Source organism: Dicentrarchus labrax, unplaced genomic scaffold, assembly GCF_905237075.1.
Source record: "Dicentrarchus labrax unplaced genomic scaffold, dlabrax2021, whole genome shotgun sequence".
Classification (NCBI taxonomy): Eukaryota; Metazoa; Chordata; class Actinopteri; family Moronidae; genus Dicentrarchus; species Dicentrarchus labrax.
Genome location: NW_026136703.1, coordinates 201,952 through 215,105, shown reverse-complemented (window position 1 = coordinate 215,105; position 13,154 = coordinate 201,952). Strand labels below are relative to the sequence as shown.

Here is a 13,154-nt window from a genome sequence, read left to right as displayed (position 1 = left end):
ACCACTTAGCCCCATTCCCCTGTGGAAATGAGTGGCGGATAGGTCGTCCATAGACCTCTTTAGAGATGCTATCTTTCCCTCAGATGCTTTGTGTAAGCGGTGGTTGTGGTCGGGACTAGCGGCACTTCCAGTGCTGGATGTGCTGCTACCATCCCCGACGTCCCGAACTGGCACCGAGCTGTTCCTGTTGCTCAAGCTGGACTGGCTGTCGATGGAGCTCCGGGAGCAGGCTCCGTTCCTCTCCTCGTCCAGCATCAGGACGATTTCCTTCAGCTCCATATTCTCCGTCCACAGTACACCCTGACTGGCCTCCAGCTCTCCCATCTTCTGCAGGTACAGCCCGACATCTTTGCACAGGACGCTGGCCGTATAGAGGCCGAACCGTTGCCACTCCCGGGACACCCTCTTCCCCTTCTGTCGGTCATCATCCAGGAAGCAGCACAGCTCTCGGAGCTCCCGGTTATCATCCTGCAGTTTCTGGTTGACCTCTTTCAGACTCCGGATCTCGTGGAGGTGGACCTGCAGGCTCCGGTTCACGTCCATCACCATGTTTCCGTGCTCCAGCATCAGGTCTATATTGCGGCTCTCCAGCCTCCTTAGCCTTCGGATCAGATCCTCCTTTCCCAACATCAGCAGTTCGCCGTCGGACAACTGGTCTACGCCTGCCCCGTCCATGTCCCCGCTGTTGTAATGTTGTAGGCTACTGATAAACAGCCGGGAGTCTTCTAACCGGTTTAGGAAGGCTTAGTTAAACCAGATTCATGATCCACGCTGGGCAACAGAGACAGGTTGAGATCACCCTGCCTTTAATCCACAAATCATAGCAATTAATATTAACGCTGGAAATTCATCTTGGAGACGTGATGAAACACTGCCTGAAGCCTGAGACCGGAGCACCGCGTTGGTCCTTGAAGTAGAGGGGTATGGGAGGAGACAGGCAGACAGAGATAGAGAGATAGAGAGAGAGAGAGAGAGAGAGAGAGAGAGAGAGAGAGAGCGTATCCAACACTAAATAAAGTAACAGTGTCCTCTGTAGGCAGCACCACAGACTTTATTAGTGACAAAAACAAAATTCAGAAGGAATTTGATCCCTCAGAAATTTTCCAAAATGAGGTCACGCCAACGATTAGAAGTCAGATGTACTTTGCTGTTGGCGCCCTGCACTATGAATTCTATAGTCAGCACATTGTGTGTCACGGTTCATTAAGTGCATGGTTATTTTAAATAGACCAATTTCACCCCTATGATACTGACCCGGATCTTTCACAAACTGCGTGCGTCGTTGTTGTTAAGGTCGCCATCTACTGGGCAGCAGGACTCTACATGCATGATTATTCAACAATAATATTTCGCAAAAGACAAGAGTTTAACACAACAAACTACAATTAATCCACAAACCCACAATGCACTGCGGACTAGGCTTGAGTAGTAGTCTGAATTAGAATTCAGACTACTACTCAATGAAAACAACGGCAAATAAATGTCATATAGGATACTTAAATTAATAAAAGAGTATTTGATGGAGGTGGACTTATTATACGAGTAGCCTAATCGATTATGATGTTAATATAAATCTGCTGATGGTGTTATTATCATATTAATCTATCGCACAGACGGCGGCTGTAGCGGCTCAGACTCGTTTCTTCCATTTTGTATGCAGATGTACCGGGGGCGGCAGATGGTTTCAGTCTGCAGTCCACACCAAACGAACGGCTCGCGACGCTGCAGCCTGACTACAGACAGGGTGACAGAGCACTCGGTTGGTCACTACGTCAGAGGGCGACATAAAAGCGGTTGACTGGAGTCAGAGCAAAGTGCAGACAGGAAGACGCTTCTGCACAACTCTCTTCCATGATCTCCAACGCATGCATGCCACAATGCAGCGATGTTATGGCAGAGTACTGGGCCAGCTGTGGCTCTCGTCGACTGGCATCTTGTATTTTTGGGCTTTATGTTTCGCACCTGTAATGTTACACCCGCAGTGTTTGGACTTTAAGCCGCCCTACCGACCGCTGAGGGAGCTGGAGTTTTGCGTAATGTACAAGGAGTTTGGGTGCTGTGATTATCCGAAAGACCAGGAGCTAATGACAAAGTACTACCGGATTATGGATAATTTTGATTATTACGGATATGCCAACTGTGCTGGGTTCGTCCTGGAGCTGCTCTGCCAGGTAGGGATGTATGGACAAATAAGGTCGCTTGGCTTAGTCCAAAACGCCCCCATAGCGCCAGAAGCCCCATCAAACAACTAAACACTTGATGCTTACATGAGCATAGGAAGCCGATCTGTCATGTGTAAAACTACATGAATATAAAAGCATTTCATCTGATCTCTTTGGCAAATAGAAAAATATGAAGGACACTCCGTTTCATGACGTAGACTACACTTAAGAGCTGAAGCAAGGTAGACTAAAGGTCATCCCTCTCTATGCAATAGGCCTTGCGGTGTGTATTTCAGGCGGACTCAGCATGGGAATTTTTTTTTTAAATGACAACGTCAGGACGTTTATTTATGGACGTTTTATATGTTCTTATTATGGGGAAAGACTATTTTTTTAGTTTTTGTCTTCTTGATGTATGTCTTGTGTACATTTGTCAGAAAATTATCTAAACAAACAAATCCTTTAAACAAAGCGAAAATATATTAATTATGTACACATTATGATAATAATAATGTTATGGTTGATCGGTGTATGAATATGCATAATTTGTTATTTTCTTAAGTTTTCTTAATGTGCACGTTGGCTTCAAGGCTCTACATCACACTTGTATACTGGACCAGGCTTGACTTCCAAACTTCAAGACTTGACTTTGTGATATCATAAATCATGCTTTGGAGCCACAGCGCTTAAAATCTGATTTAAATTAGCATAGTGGAGGGGAGAGGGGAGATTAACTTAATGTGGATATTTTGTCAGAGATGGGGTTGATTTTTTTTCACCCCTCATTAACCCTTGAGCAAATAGTTGGTTAACATATTCTCAGTATCAGGAGTTGATGGAGACCAAAAGAACTTAATAACAATTTAATATTGGACTTACATCCATCATGTAGACAGAAACACAAGTTCAAATGAATGCAAATGTTAGAATTGCTAGATGTGTAAATGGGCAATTGTTTCCTACCAATTTCACGATATCAACCTAAAACTTATATATCAGTGTTATTGTGTCATTTGTGTTAACCAGCTTATATGTTAGCCCCTAAGTCCCCCAAAAACCAGTTCAGGCTAATTTAAGGAAACGTCTACATACTACCCATCATACTCAGTCTTCCTCTGTATTGTCTCTCCATCCCTCCTGACCGCTTTTCTTTATCTGTACAGGAATGCTCTCCCTATGCAGCTCACCTCTTTGATGCTGAGGACCCGAGCACACCAGTCAGGACCATTCCTGGCCTCTGTCCTGATTACTGTTCCCAATTTTGGAAGAAGTGCAGCCCTACCATCCCCCTCTTGTCTGACGACCCACACATAGCCAAAGTTAAAGAAGACCAGACACATTTATGCCAATACCTGGAGCTAGACGACGTGGACTACTGCTACCCACACCTCCTCAGCAACCAGAAGCTCACCCAGAACCTGGGCCGGGTTCAGTCAGACTCGGACGGCTGTCTGCAGTTGTGCCTTGAAGAAGTTGCAAACGGGCTGAGGAATCCGCTAGCCATGGTGCACGCCAATGACGGCACACATCGGTTCTTTGTGGCAGAACAGGTGGGCTTGGTGTGGACGTACCTTCCTGACCGGTCCAAACTGGAGAGACCATTTTTAAACATTACCCAGGCGGTGTTAACATCATCATGGGAAGGTGATGAGAGAGGTTTTCTGGGACTCACCTTTCATCCCAAGTTCAAGTACAACAAGAAGCTGTATGTGTATTACTCAGTGGAGGTGGGTTTTGATGAGAGGATCAGGATCAGTGAGTTCCATGTGTCAGCCAACGATATGAATGTGGTGGATCACGCCTCTGAGCGGTAGGTATTGATGTACAACCAGGTTAGCAAACGGCAGTGATCTGAACTTTTAAAACTCTGCATGCACACAGAGAAATAAACTCAAAAAAATGGAGTTATACCAGATCCTTTTCTTGTCTTATTTGCCATGTCCACTCTCCTTCCAGTGTTATTCTGGAGATTGATGAACCAGCATCAAACCACAATGGAGGCCAACTTCTTTTTGCAGATGATGGCTACTTGTACATTTTCACAGGGGATGGCGGAATGGCAGGAGACCCATTCGGGAAATATGGAAATGCCCAGAACAAGTAAGACATCCACTAAAGATTTCTGAAACTAGGCACCCTTGAATGATCAGCAGTAACAAAGGATGTATTGAACTTTAGAAAATGTAGTAAAAAAACTAATTCATTATAAAATATAAAGTTAGTTTTAATTGACAAAGGGCAATTATGTGTTTCTGTGCATTTCAGATAAAATCAGATTTTTTCCATAATGCCACATCTCCTTTAGGTCAGCTCTGTTGGGTAAAGTTCTTCGCATTGATGTGGATGACAATGAGAGAGGCCCATTGTACAGAATTCCACCAGATAACCCCTTCATACGTGACCGGGGGGCACGACCTGAGGTTTATGCTTATGGCGTCCGCAATATGTGGAGGTGTTCTGTGGACCGGGGTGACCCAAGGACTAAAGAGGGCAAAGGGCGCATCTTCTGCGGAGATGTAGGCCAGAACAAGTTTGAAGAGATCGACATCATCGAGAAAGGTCGGAACTATGGCTGGAGAGCCAAAGAGGGCTTCTCCTGCTACGATAAGAAGCTGTGTGCCAACAGCTCACTAGGTAGGCATGATCGTGTGATTACAGTCATCAGTGGTTACTCTTTCAACTGCAGACAGAGGTGGTTGCCACCTGTGTTTGTGTGATGAAGTTTTTCATTACACACAAACACTGACCTTTTAAGTGTAATCCATTAATACATTACATTGTTCACAGTCTTTATAAAAATTGCATCACCACTCAGTCACTTCAAATGTGCCTTATTGAATTATTTCTTTCTAGGTGTCTTGTATAGGTATATTTACATAAACATCTATTCTAATCTATTTATTAATTAATTTAATTTAATTGTACTCTATTCTATTCTAAATTAAATATTAGTATATACTCTATGTGTGTATAGCATAAAATCAAGATCAATCATCTACCTGACCAAGCGAGATCCTAAGGAAGGACAACAACAAGAGCGTGCCTGCGCCAAGATGCAAAAAAAGCACCAAGGAAAACAACTGGGTGTCAGGAACAGGCTGAGGACCCGGGCACATCGCTCAGTATCTTAATATCCAATCCATCCTGTCTCTAGAGAATAAACTGGATGATCAGGGTCATGATAAAGTACCAGAGAGACATAGGGGACAGTAACATCCTTGGAAACATGGCACCCTGGGTACCAGACCAGAGCATTCACTCAGTGGAGTCCCTCTTGTTTCAACACATGGACAGAACAGCGGACTTTGGAAAATCAAGGGGAGGGGAAGTATGTCTAAAGGCAAATAACAACTGGTGCAACAGCAGGAACATCATTTTGCTCACAATCTCCTGTTCACCCAATCTGGTGCTCCTGATCATAAAACACCACCTGTTCTATCTTTCCTCTGAAGTTTACATCAGCCATCTTCAGTTCACATCAGCCATCTTCAATTCACATTAGTTATCTTCAGTTCACATCAGTGCCACTGATGACAACACAACCTTTGGCAACACATCACTCTGGACCATTGCTGCACACAGTTAAAGAACGGGTACAAAGTGCAGTCTCTCCCCTCAATTGGCAAATCTGACTAAGCTGCCATTGTTATTGTGTAAGTATTAACAATGGCTGAAACAGGAAGTTCAGATTCAGCAGGAGGTAATCCACTGGACTGACCAATCAGTACGCTCTGTATGATGAAGACTGAGATATATTCAGGTGCAGCTGTGATAATGACATAAATCTGTTTATGGAGTCTATTGTGGGATTTATTGGGAAATTAGTGACTGATATTGTTACTATGGTGACCAGCAGGACCTTTACAATCTGAGGCCATGGGTGGATCACACCATCTGTGATACTCTGAAGGCCCACACTGCTGCATACACCACAGGTCTTCCAACTCTGAACATGGATGAATAGCTGCATCATACAACATCCATAGAGCAGAGAAGGAGGCTATCACAATTACAACAGACTAATTCCAGATGCTTGTGGCAGGGACTATCAAGCATAACGGACAACAAAGCGACCATCTCCCGGATGGTGACTGGAGGACTGCTCTCTGGTTGAGGATCTCAACACCTTCTGTGCACGCTTTGAGGCTAACACCACCATCTGCCTTGAAGCTGTCACATCCTGGGTGGGAGAGAAGCCTGCAGTCTCTGTCTCAGCACACGTGAGGAGGAGCTTCAGGAGGATGGAAACCAGGAAGGTAGCAGGACTGAAAGGAATATCGGGATCTGTGTGGATGTGGTTCATGGATATTTTCAACTCTCCCTGACCCTGTCCGTTATTCCCACATACTTCAAACGTTCAACAGTGGTCCCTGTCCTGAAGAAACCTCATCCCATTTCCATTTTGTTACAACCTTGTGGTGTATAATAATAAATACATTTCCTTCTATTGGTAATGTTGATTAATGTTAGGCACAACATCTATCCGCAGGTGTTTCTCTTTGTTCATGGAGCAGGGATATTTGGTTTGCTGTCATGGAAGACTGAGGAGATCAGAGGGTATTTACACTTGAGAAGCTGAATTTTTTTTTGACATTATTCTTGGAAACTGACACAGGCCAATTATCAAAATGGTTGGCGATAGATAGCTGATAGCTGACAACTGCTCAGTTGACTAATTGTTGCTGCTCAGTCCTATTTTGTTAGCAGGAGTTGGGTATTGCCATTAGTTTTAGTTAAATGTAACTTTTCTTACTAGCCATGAATGCATGACATGACTTTCAATCAAAATTTGATTGAAAAATAATGACTGATGGATTTTTTCACAGAGGATGTCCTGCCTATTTATGCGTACCCTCACAGGATGGGCAAGTCAGTGACTGGTGGCTATGTGTACCGAGGCTGTGAATACCCCAACCTGAATGGCATATACATGTTTGGAGACTTTATGAGTGGGTAAGGTTTAATCTGGTAAAGAGCACATTTCTCCTCTGATAACAGCTGGAGGTGTTTGTTGGATGCCTACCTGCATTTGACGATTTTAGAAATGACGTGGAGTCTGTGAACTAGTTTGGACATGCATTTAAAGTCCCACTTCATGGCCTGGTGAAGTTTCTTATCAGTTCCAAAAGCACTTGTTTTAAGAAAAATGCTACACACCCTACACCACTGTGCCATGCTCTCCACCAACTTGTAGCTTCAGTAAAACAGAATTTAGTGCAGACAAAGCTTCCAGCTTCAAGGATCTTTTGATCATTATTGATTAATCTGTCAATTTTTTTTTTTTATAAATCCATTAATTGTTTAGTCATTAAAATCTCACAGTAATACACAATACAAAAAAGCCGCAAATCAGCAAATTTGTTAAAATATATTGTTAAATTACTTTAACAATTAATATCAATTATAAAAACTATTTCCATTGAGTCCTAAAAGTCTTACTTAAGAAGTGAACTCTGCCAGAGAGGTTTTAAATCTTATAGAACCACTCTCACAGAAAGGCGGAGAGGCAGAAAGGCGCTATACTAGTACAGATCCATTTACAAGTATTAGTTATTATTTGCTGTTATTACGGTATAAAAGTTCATGCAAATCTCCACCATGAAATAATAGTGCACTGCACATTAGAGATTGTAGAGTTGATTCTTTCCCAGGCGTTTGATGAGTCTGCGGGAGGATACAAACACGGGCCAATGGAAATACAATGAGATCTGCATGGGGACGGGCCTGACCTGCGCCTTCCCTGGACTCATCAACAACTACCATCAGTATGTCATCTCCTTTGCCGAGGATGAAGCTGGTAATGCATGAACGCATGCACACCCTCAAACTCAGTTGGTCATTTTCAAATATGTTTTCTTGTGTAAGGTCGTCTTGATGTAATGTTTTGTTTTTCTTTCCATCAGGCGAGCTGTATTTCATGTCGACTGGTATACCGAGTGCTACGTCACCTTCAGGAGTTGTTTATAAAGTTGTAGATCCCTCAAGGTGAGTAATATAATCATTACTTTGCTTCTGTACCATCATTACACAAAGAAAACTTAATTTGCCATGTGAAGTAGCTGATCACTGTGTACAGAGAGTATGTACAGTTCTATTTCTGTTTCTTGGAAACACACAGCTGTTTATAATTACAAACACAGGCATGTCTTTCTACTCTGTGAACCCGAGGGATGTGCATTGTCAGGATCATACTTGGCTCAGATATTTCTCAGCTGAATATGGAGATTATATAGGTAGAATTTGTTTTGGTAAAGCAGGAAAATAAAGCAGTGTTGGCCATGGTGTGAAAAGTCTGTCTCCTGAATCTCCCTTCTCTGACTCTTGGCTCTCTCTGCATTTATTTCTATCCTAGTCATTTGAACTGTTCCTCACCACTGTTGTCACTTGAGCTAAAAGTTAAATGGTAAATGGACTGTACTTACATAGCACCTTTGTGTGGCCTAGTTTTCGACCACTCAATGCGCTGTACACTACACATACATGCCAAATACATATGAAAAAACTAAACGTTTTAGAAAAATTTGTTTTTTCTCCACCTGCATGTATGTATGCCTGTCTTCTCTTATATGCAACAATATTTCATTCTGTTTTGTTATTAATTGTTTTTCAGACGTGCTCCACCGAGACAATGTCACTATGACCCTCTTCCTGTCAGAGTGAAAAGTAACCTCATTAAGTTTGATCCCCAGGAAAGTGAGTCCCTCTCCAAAACAGTTTAACCTCACTACTGGCTAGTTGGAAAACAAATTAAATCATAATTGGTCTTGTTCTTTTATGCTTTTACCATTAGCATTAATCGGCGTTGAGTCACCAAGCAAAAACAAGCCTGAACCAAGATCCACAGAATCTTCCGACTGGCTCCAAGAGCTTATTGACCGCCTAGGTGAAGCAGGACTTGACCCAACCACCCCTTTGCCAACCACAACTACCACCAAACCACCCAGACATTCAAGGCGGAAAGGCAAACGCAGGAAGGGCAAATCCAGATCGCAGAGTGTGCCTGAACTCCAGAATGGAGCAGTGAGGCTAGTTGGGGATGAACAAGGCCGCAATGACCATGGACGGGTGGAGATCTACATTAATGGGGAGTGGGGCACCGTATGTGACGACCTATGGACCACCAAGAATGCTGCAGTGGTTTGCCGGCAACTAGGCTTTCGTTACGCTCTAAAGGCAGCCAAGAACTCAGAGTTCGGGGAGGGGACAGATCTGCAGATTCTTCTGGATGATGTTCAGTGTGAAGGGACCGAGTCCGGCCTGCTGGACTGCAAACACGCTGGTGTGGGGACGCATAACTGTGCCCATTATGAAGATGCCGGGGTGATCTGTGGCAATTCGGATTACATTGTAGAAATCTAAATGTTTGACTACTTTGAAGTCAAAGATAATTATCATTAACTAAATCCACCATAAATTTAACACTGTTAAAAACAGGTCTTTTCTACAGTATGTACTCTTAGTGGAGAACTTTCTCATTCCCACGAATGAGCACACTGAACCACATCACTTAGAACGCATAATTTGTGCCACCATATTTTTTATCTACGATAGAGTTAAATTGCATAATTATGATCTAAATTGCTGTATTTTGTTGTTAGTCCATCACAATAAAACGCAAAGGGAGAAATCTTTTAGAATTATTTATGCTTTGACTATGGGGCATGGCACTAATGCTTCTCATAGAATCCACAGATAAATGCAAAAAAGTTCAGGAAATCACAATTTAAAGTAGGGATGATGCAGTTGAGGTAGTACCAACAAAGATAGTCCTTTATATCAAAGCATTCCAGAGGTTATTTTTGAGATAACCAACTGGAATGTATTAATTAGATATAACACTGTAACCAGATGGACTCCTACTTTCCTGGAAATTATTCTAGGTAAAGGTAAATGTTTATATAGAAGAATTTCTTTTTCATTACAGACTTGAATGTTTAGTTTGAATGTATGGTTGGCTCACATTAAGTCTGCCTCCTCAGTGATTTGTTACAGTAACAATTTTGATGTGTCTGAATGTCACATTTCCTAGGTCTTCAATGTTTAATACCCACTGAATGAATGTATGATTTTATCACGTTTTTATTGGAAAATGGTTAATAAAAAAATCTATTGAAAAAATCTCTTCTGGCTTTCCTCCACTCAGACCAAACAGATTAAATCTGACATAACTCGAAATTTGACAGCTCTGTTTTATCAAATGTAGGCTATTGAAAAGAGTACAATGTAGCATTTTAAAAAGCTTTATCTCGTAGATTTTAACAAATGTGCATTATTAAGGATCAAGCAAAATAAAAGTGTTACAATATCATGTTGCCGAAATGTAAAGTGTGTGTTTTTAAACGCTAATGTGGCTTGTTTCAGCATGACAGCTTGCACTTCACGTTAAATGGTAAATTGGACCTGTACTTGTATAGCGCCTTTCTAGCCTTCCCTTGTCTTTCTATGTACAGCATCGACGACATTGGGGTTCAGTATCTTGCTCAAGGATGCTTCGACATGCAGCTCGGGATCGAACCAGACAACCTTCCGATTGGTGGATGGTCCGCTCTACCTCTGCGCCACAGCCGTTAACGTTAAGTGTTAAAGCTCGGTGATGTAACCAAACGTTAATGCAACGAATTTTGTAGCATAGTTACTGTACAATAGCATACAACGTAAATTGACCCATACATACATACATCGTATAGCGTACTACTTCTCCAGTAATAAATATAGACCTACAATGTCAAAGGAAATAGTATGGCTCCATAGCTCAGTGGTTAGAGCACTGGTCTTGTAAACCAGGGGTCGCGAGTTCGATCCTCGCTGGGGCCTTCTAGGTTTTCTATTCTCCCCTCCACAAGCGTGTAGTCAGTTTTTGTTAACATAGTACTACTAGTTGAACTGTACTCTGGAATGCTTACTTAATTCTAACCATTTAAACTTGTGGTCTTTAACATAATTGCATTAAGTGGAGTACAAGACCAATACAGTACCACCACTCAGAAACAATGGTCTAATGTGAATGCATTCTTATTTTTATTTGTTTTTTTCCTGCATCATAATTCAAGTCTAAAAATACAATCAAACATAAACTTAAAAATAAGACCAGCCCCAAAATCTTCCATGATTGCAGTATGTAGAGTAAATACCAACACAAACAAGTCAAAATGACAGCCCTTGTACTCTAACCAGTCAGTACTTGTTTGAGGAATTTTTCCTCTCTGTTGTGAGTGTCATTGATATGCTGAGCGTTAGATCTCAGGACCTGGAGCCAGGATCAACCACCCTAAAGCCTGCCAATGTGTGGCCCTTGGCTGTACCTCTCATCCTGGTTCTCTGCATTCAGGCTGATAAAAGCCCTAAAAATATATATATACAGCTTTTCAGAATCAGAATCAGAATCAGAAATACTTTAATAATCCCAGGGGGAAATTATTTTTGTTACCAATTCCAGATATACATACAACACATTTACATACAACATACAATATACAAGCAACATCTATTAAGAACAAAATATCACATGTACAGTTTAATAATGTGCAAAAAGTGCAAAAAATGATTGTCCGTGTTGAGTCACATTACAGAGACGGGGTATCTGACTCTCTTAGGGAGGCGTTATAGAGTTTAATGACCACATGTCCAGCTCCTCCCCCACCACATCACCGGCCCTCCTGATCAGTTTGTTTAGTCTGTTGGTATCTGCGACCTTCAGCCCACTGCCCCAGCATGTGACAGCAAAGAAGATCGCACTGGCCACAACAGACTCATAGACCATCCTCAGCATCGTCTGGTAGATGTTAAAGGACCTCAGCCTCCTTAGAAAAAAGAGTCGGCTTTGGCCCTTTTTGTAGACAGCCTCTGTGTTTCTGGTCCAGTCCAACTGACAGTCGTAGCTTATATCAAGGATAACAAAATAAAGTCCAATACTTTTTGCAATTGTGGTCCTTGATGTAAAGACAATAAAGATCAAAGAGTCCAGGTGACTGGCAACATCATGCTTCCAAGTGAACCAACACAATTAATACTATCATCAGGAAAAAACATTCCAATTCATACATGGCAAAAAATTACATACATGACATGTAATATATTACTTACACATTTTAAGTTTAACTCTCTGGCTTCATATTATGGACAGGAATATTTTGTGTGTACATTACAAAATGATGTTAGTCAAATGGAGTTCCAGAATGAGTTCCATCTTTAAAACTGGCAGTGACAATACAAAGAAAGAGGTCAATGAGGTTGAGGGGGTTAATATCTTTGGGTCAAAGCAGATTCAGGATACAGGTCAGAACCCCAAAATACTAAACAAATATACAGTTAGCATGCAATATTACAACATCTCTGCAATTCCACAAAAAAGACAAACTAGGCTGATAAGGGAGAACATAGTCATGTAAAAGCATTTTCATATGTATGTGCTACAGTTTGCTTCAGTAGGTGTGACATGTCACCAGGGAATCCGTGTATCATTCGTTCTTTTCATATTCAATTGAGATTCCAAAATCGGAAAATGAAAAAACGGTTTGTTATTTCCTTAATTGTTTATGAATCTGATACCAAAAAACAAATAACGGTTTATTTTTTGTACTTTCGATTTATTGCTCAGATCAAACATAGGAAATTAAATAACGGGCCACGGATCGATTTCGATTTTGATATTTAATGTTTTCGTTTACGGACCGTGTATGTTTTGGTCATTGGATTTTCCTTTCAGAAACGGATATTAAAAAATAGAAAACGAGTGGTTATTTGATTTTCGTTTTAAAATACAAAAATTAAAATTGAAATACAAGGCGTTTTTCTTTTTCATGGTCAAAAAGGGATGAGCGAAATTAAAAAAAATATTCGATTTTCATTTTCTATTTCATATAACAAAAAATAAAATCACTAGAAAACAGAAACAGAAAAAAGGCCTGTTTTTTCATATTCTGAGACCGGATGTTGTCATTTACAGGACGGTGCTGTGTAGTAGAAACAGTAGGCTAGTAGACTGCGGTCAAT

At 41.5% G+C, this 13,154-nt stretch overlaps 2 protein-coding genes and 1 non-coding gene across 17 annotated transcripts in view; 2 read left to right on the top strand and 1 right to left on the bottom strand.

Annotated features, from left to right (window-relative positions):
- Window positions 1-1,669, bottom strand: part of ccdc85ca (coiled-coil domain containing 85C, a) — a 33,548-nt gene extending 31,879 nt beyond the window's left edge. For 10 of the 15 annotated variants that reach the window (XR_007881521.1, XR_007881515.1, XR_007881512.1 and 7 more), the window contains exon 1: window positions 3-1,668. Coding sequence is in view for 9 of the 15 variants with exons in the window: in XM_051384222.1 (XP_051240182.1) it covers window positions 3-675 (673 nt within the window). In the remaining 6 variants the exon portion in view is untranslated. Of the gene's footprint in view, window positions 1-2 lie in introns of all 15 variants that reach the window. The other 5 variants (XR_007881537.1, XM_051384273.1, XM_051384262.1 and 2 more) reach the window with 4 other exon arrangements.
- Window positions 1,670-1,705: 36 nt separating this feature from the next.
- On the top strand, window positions 1,706-10,474 carry hhipl1 (HHIP-like 1). The gene is made up of 9 exons (XM_051383717.1): window positions 1,706-2,171; window positions 3,326-3,972; window positions 4,119-4,262; window positions 4,468-4,796; window positions 6,989-7,115; window positions 7,814-7,959; window positions 8,066-8,147; window positions 8,773-8,855; window positions 8,953-10,474. The coding sequence occupies exons 1-9, from the start codon at window positions 1,866-1,868 to the stop codon at window positions 9,519-9,521; spliced, it is 2,433 nt and encodes an 810-aa protein (XP_051239677.1). The 5' UTR covers window positions 1,706-1,865; the 3' UTR covers window positions 9,522-10,474.
- Window positions 10,475-10,903: 429 nt separating this feature from the next.
- trnat-ugu (transfer RNA threonine (anticodon UGU)) lies at window positions 10,904-10,976 on the top strand. The gene has a single exon. It is a non-coding gene; the product is annotated as a tRNA-Thr (tRNA).
- The last annotated feature ends 2,178 nt before the right edge of the window (window positions 10,977-13,154 follow it).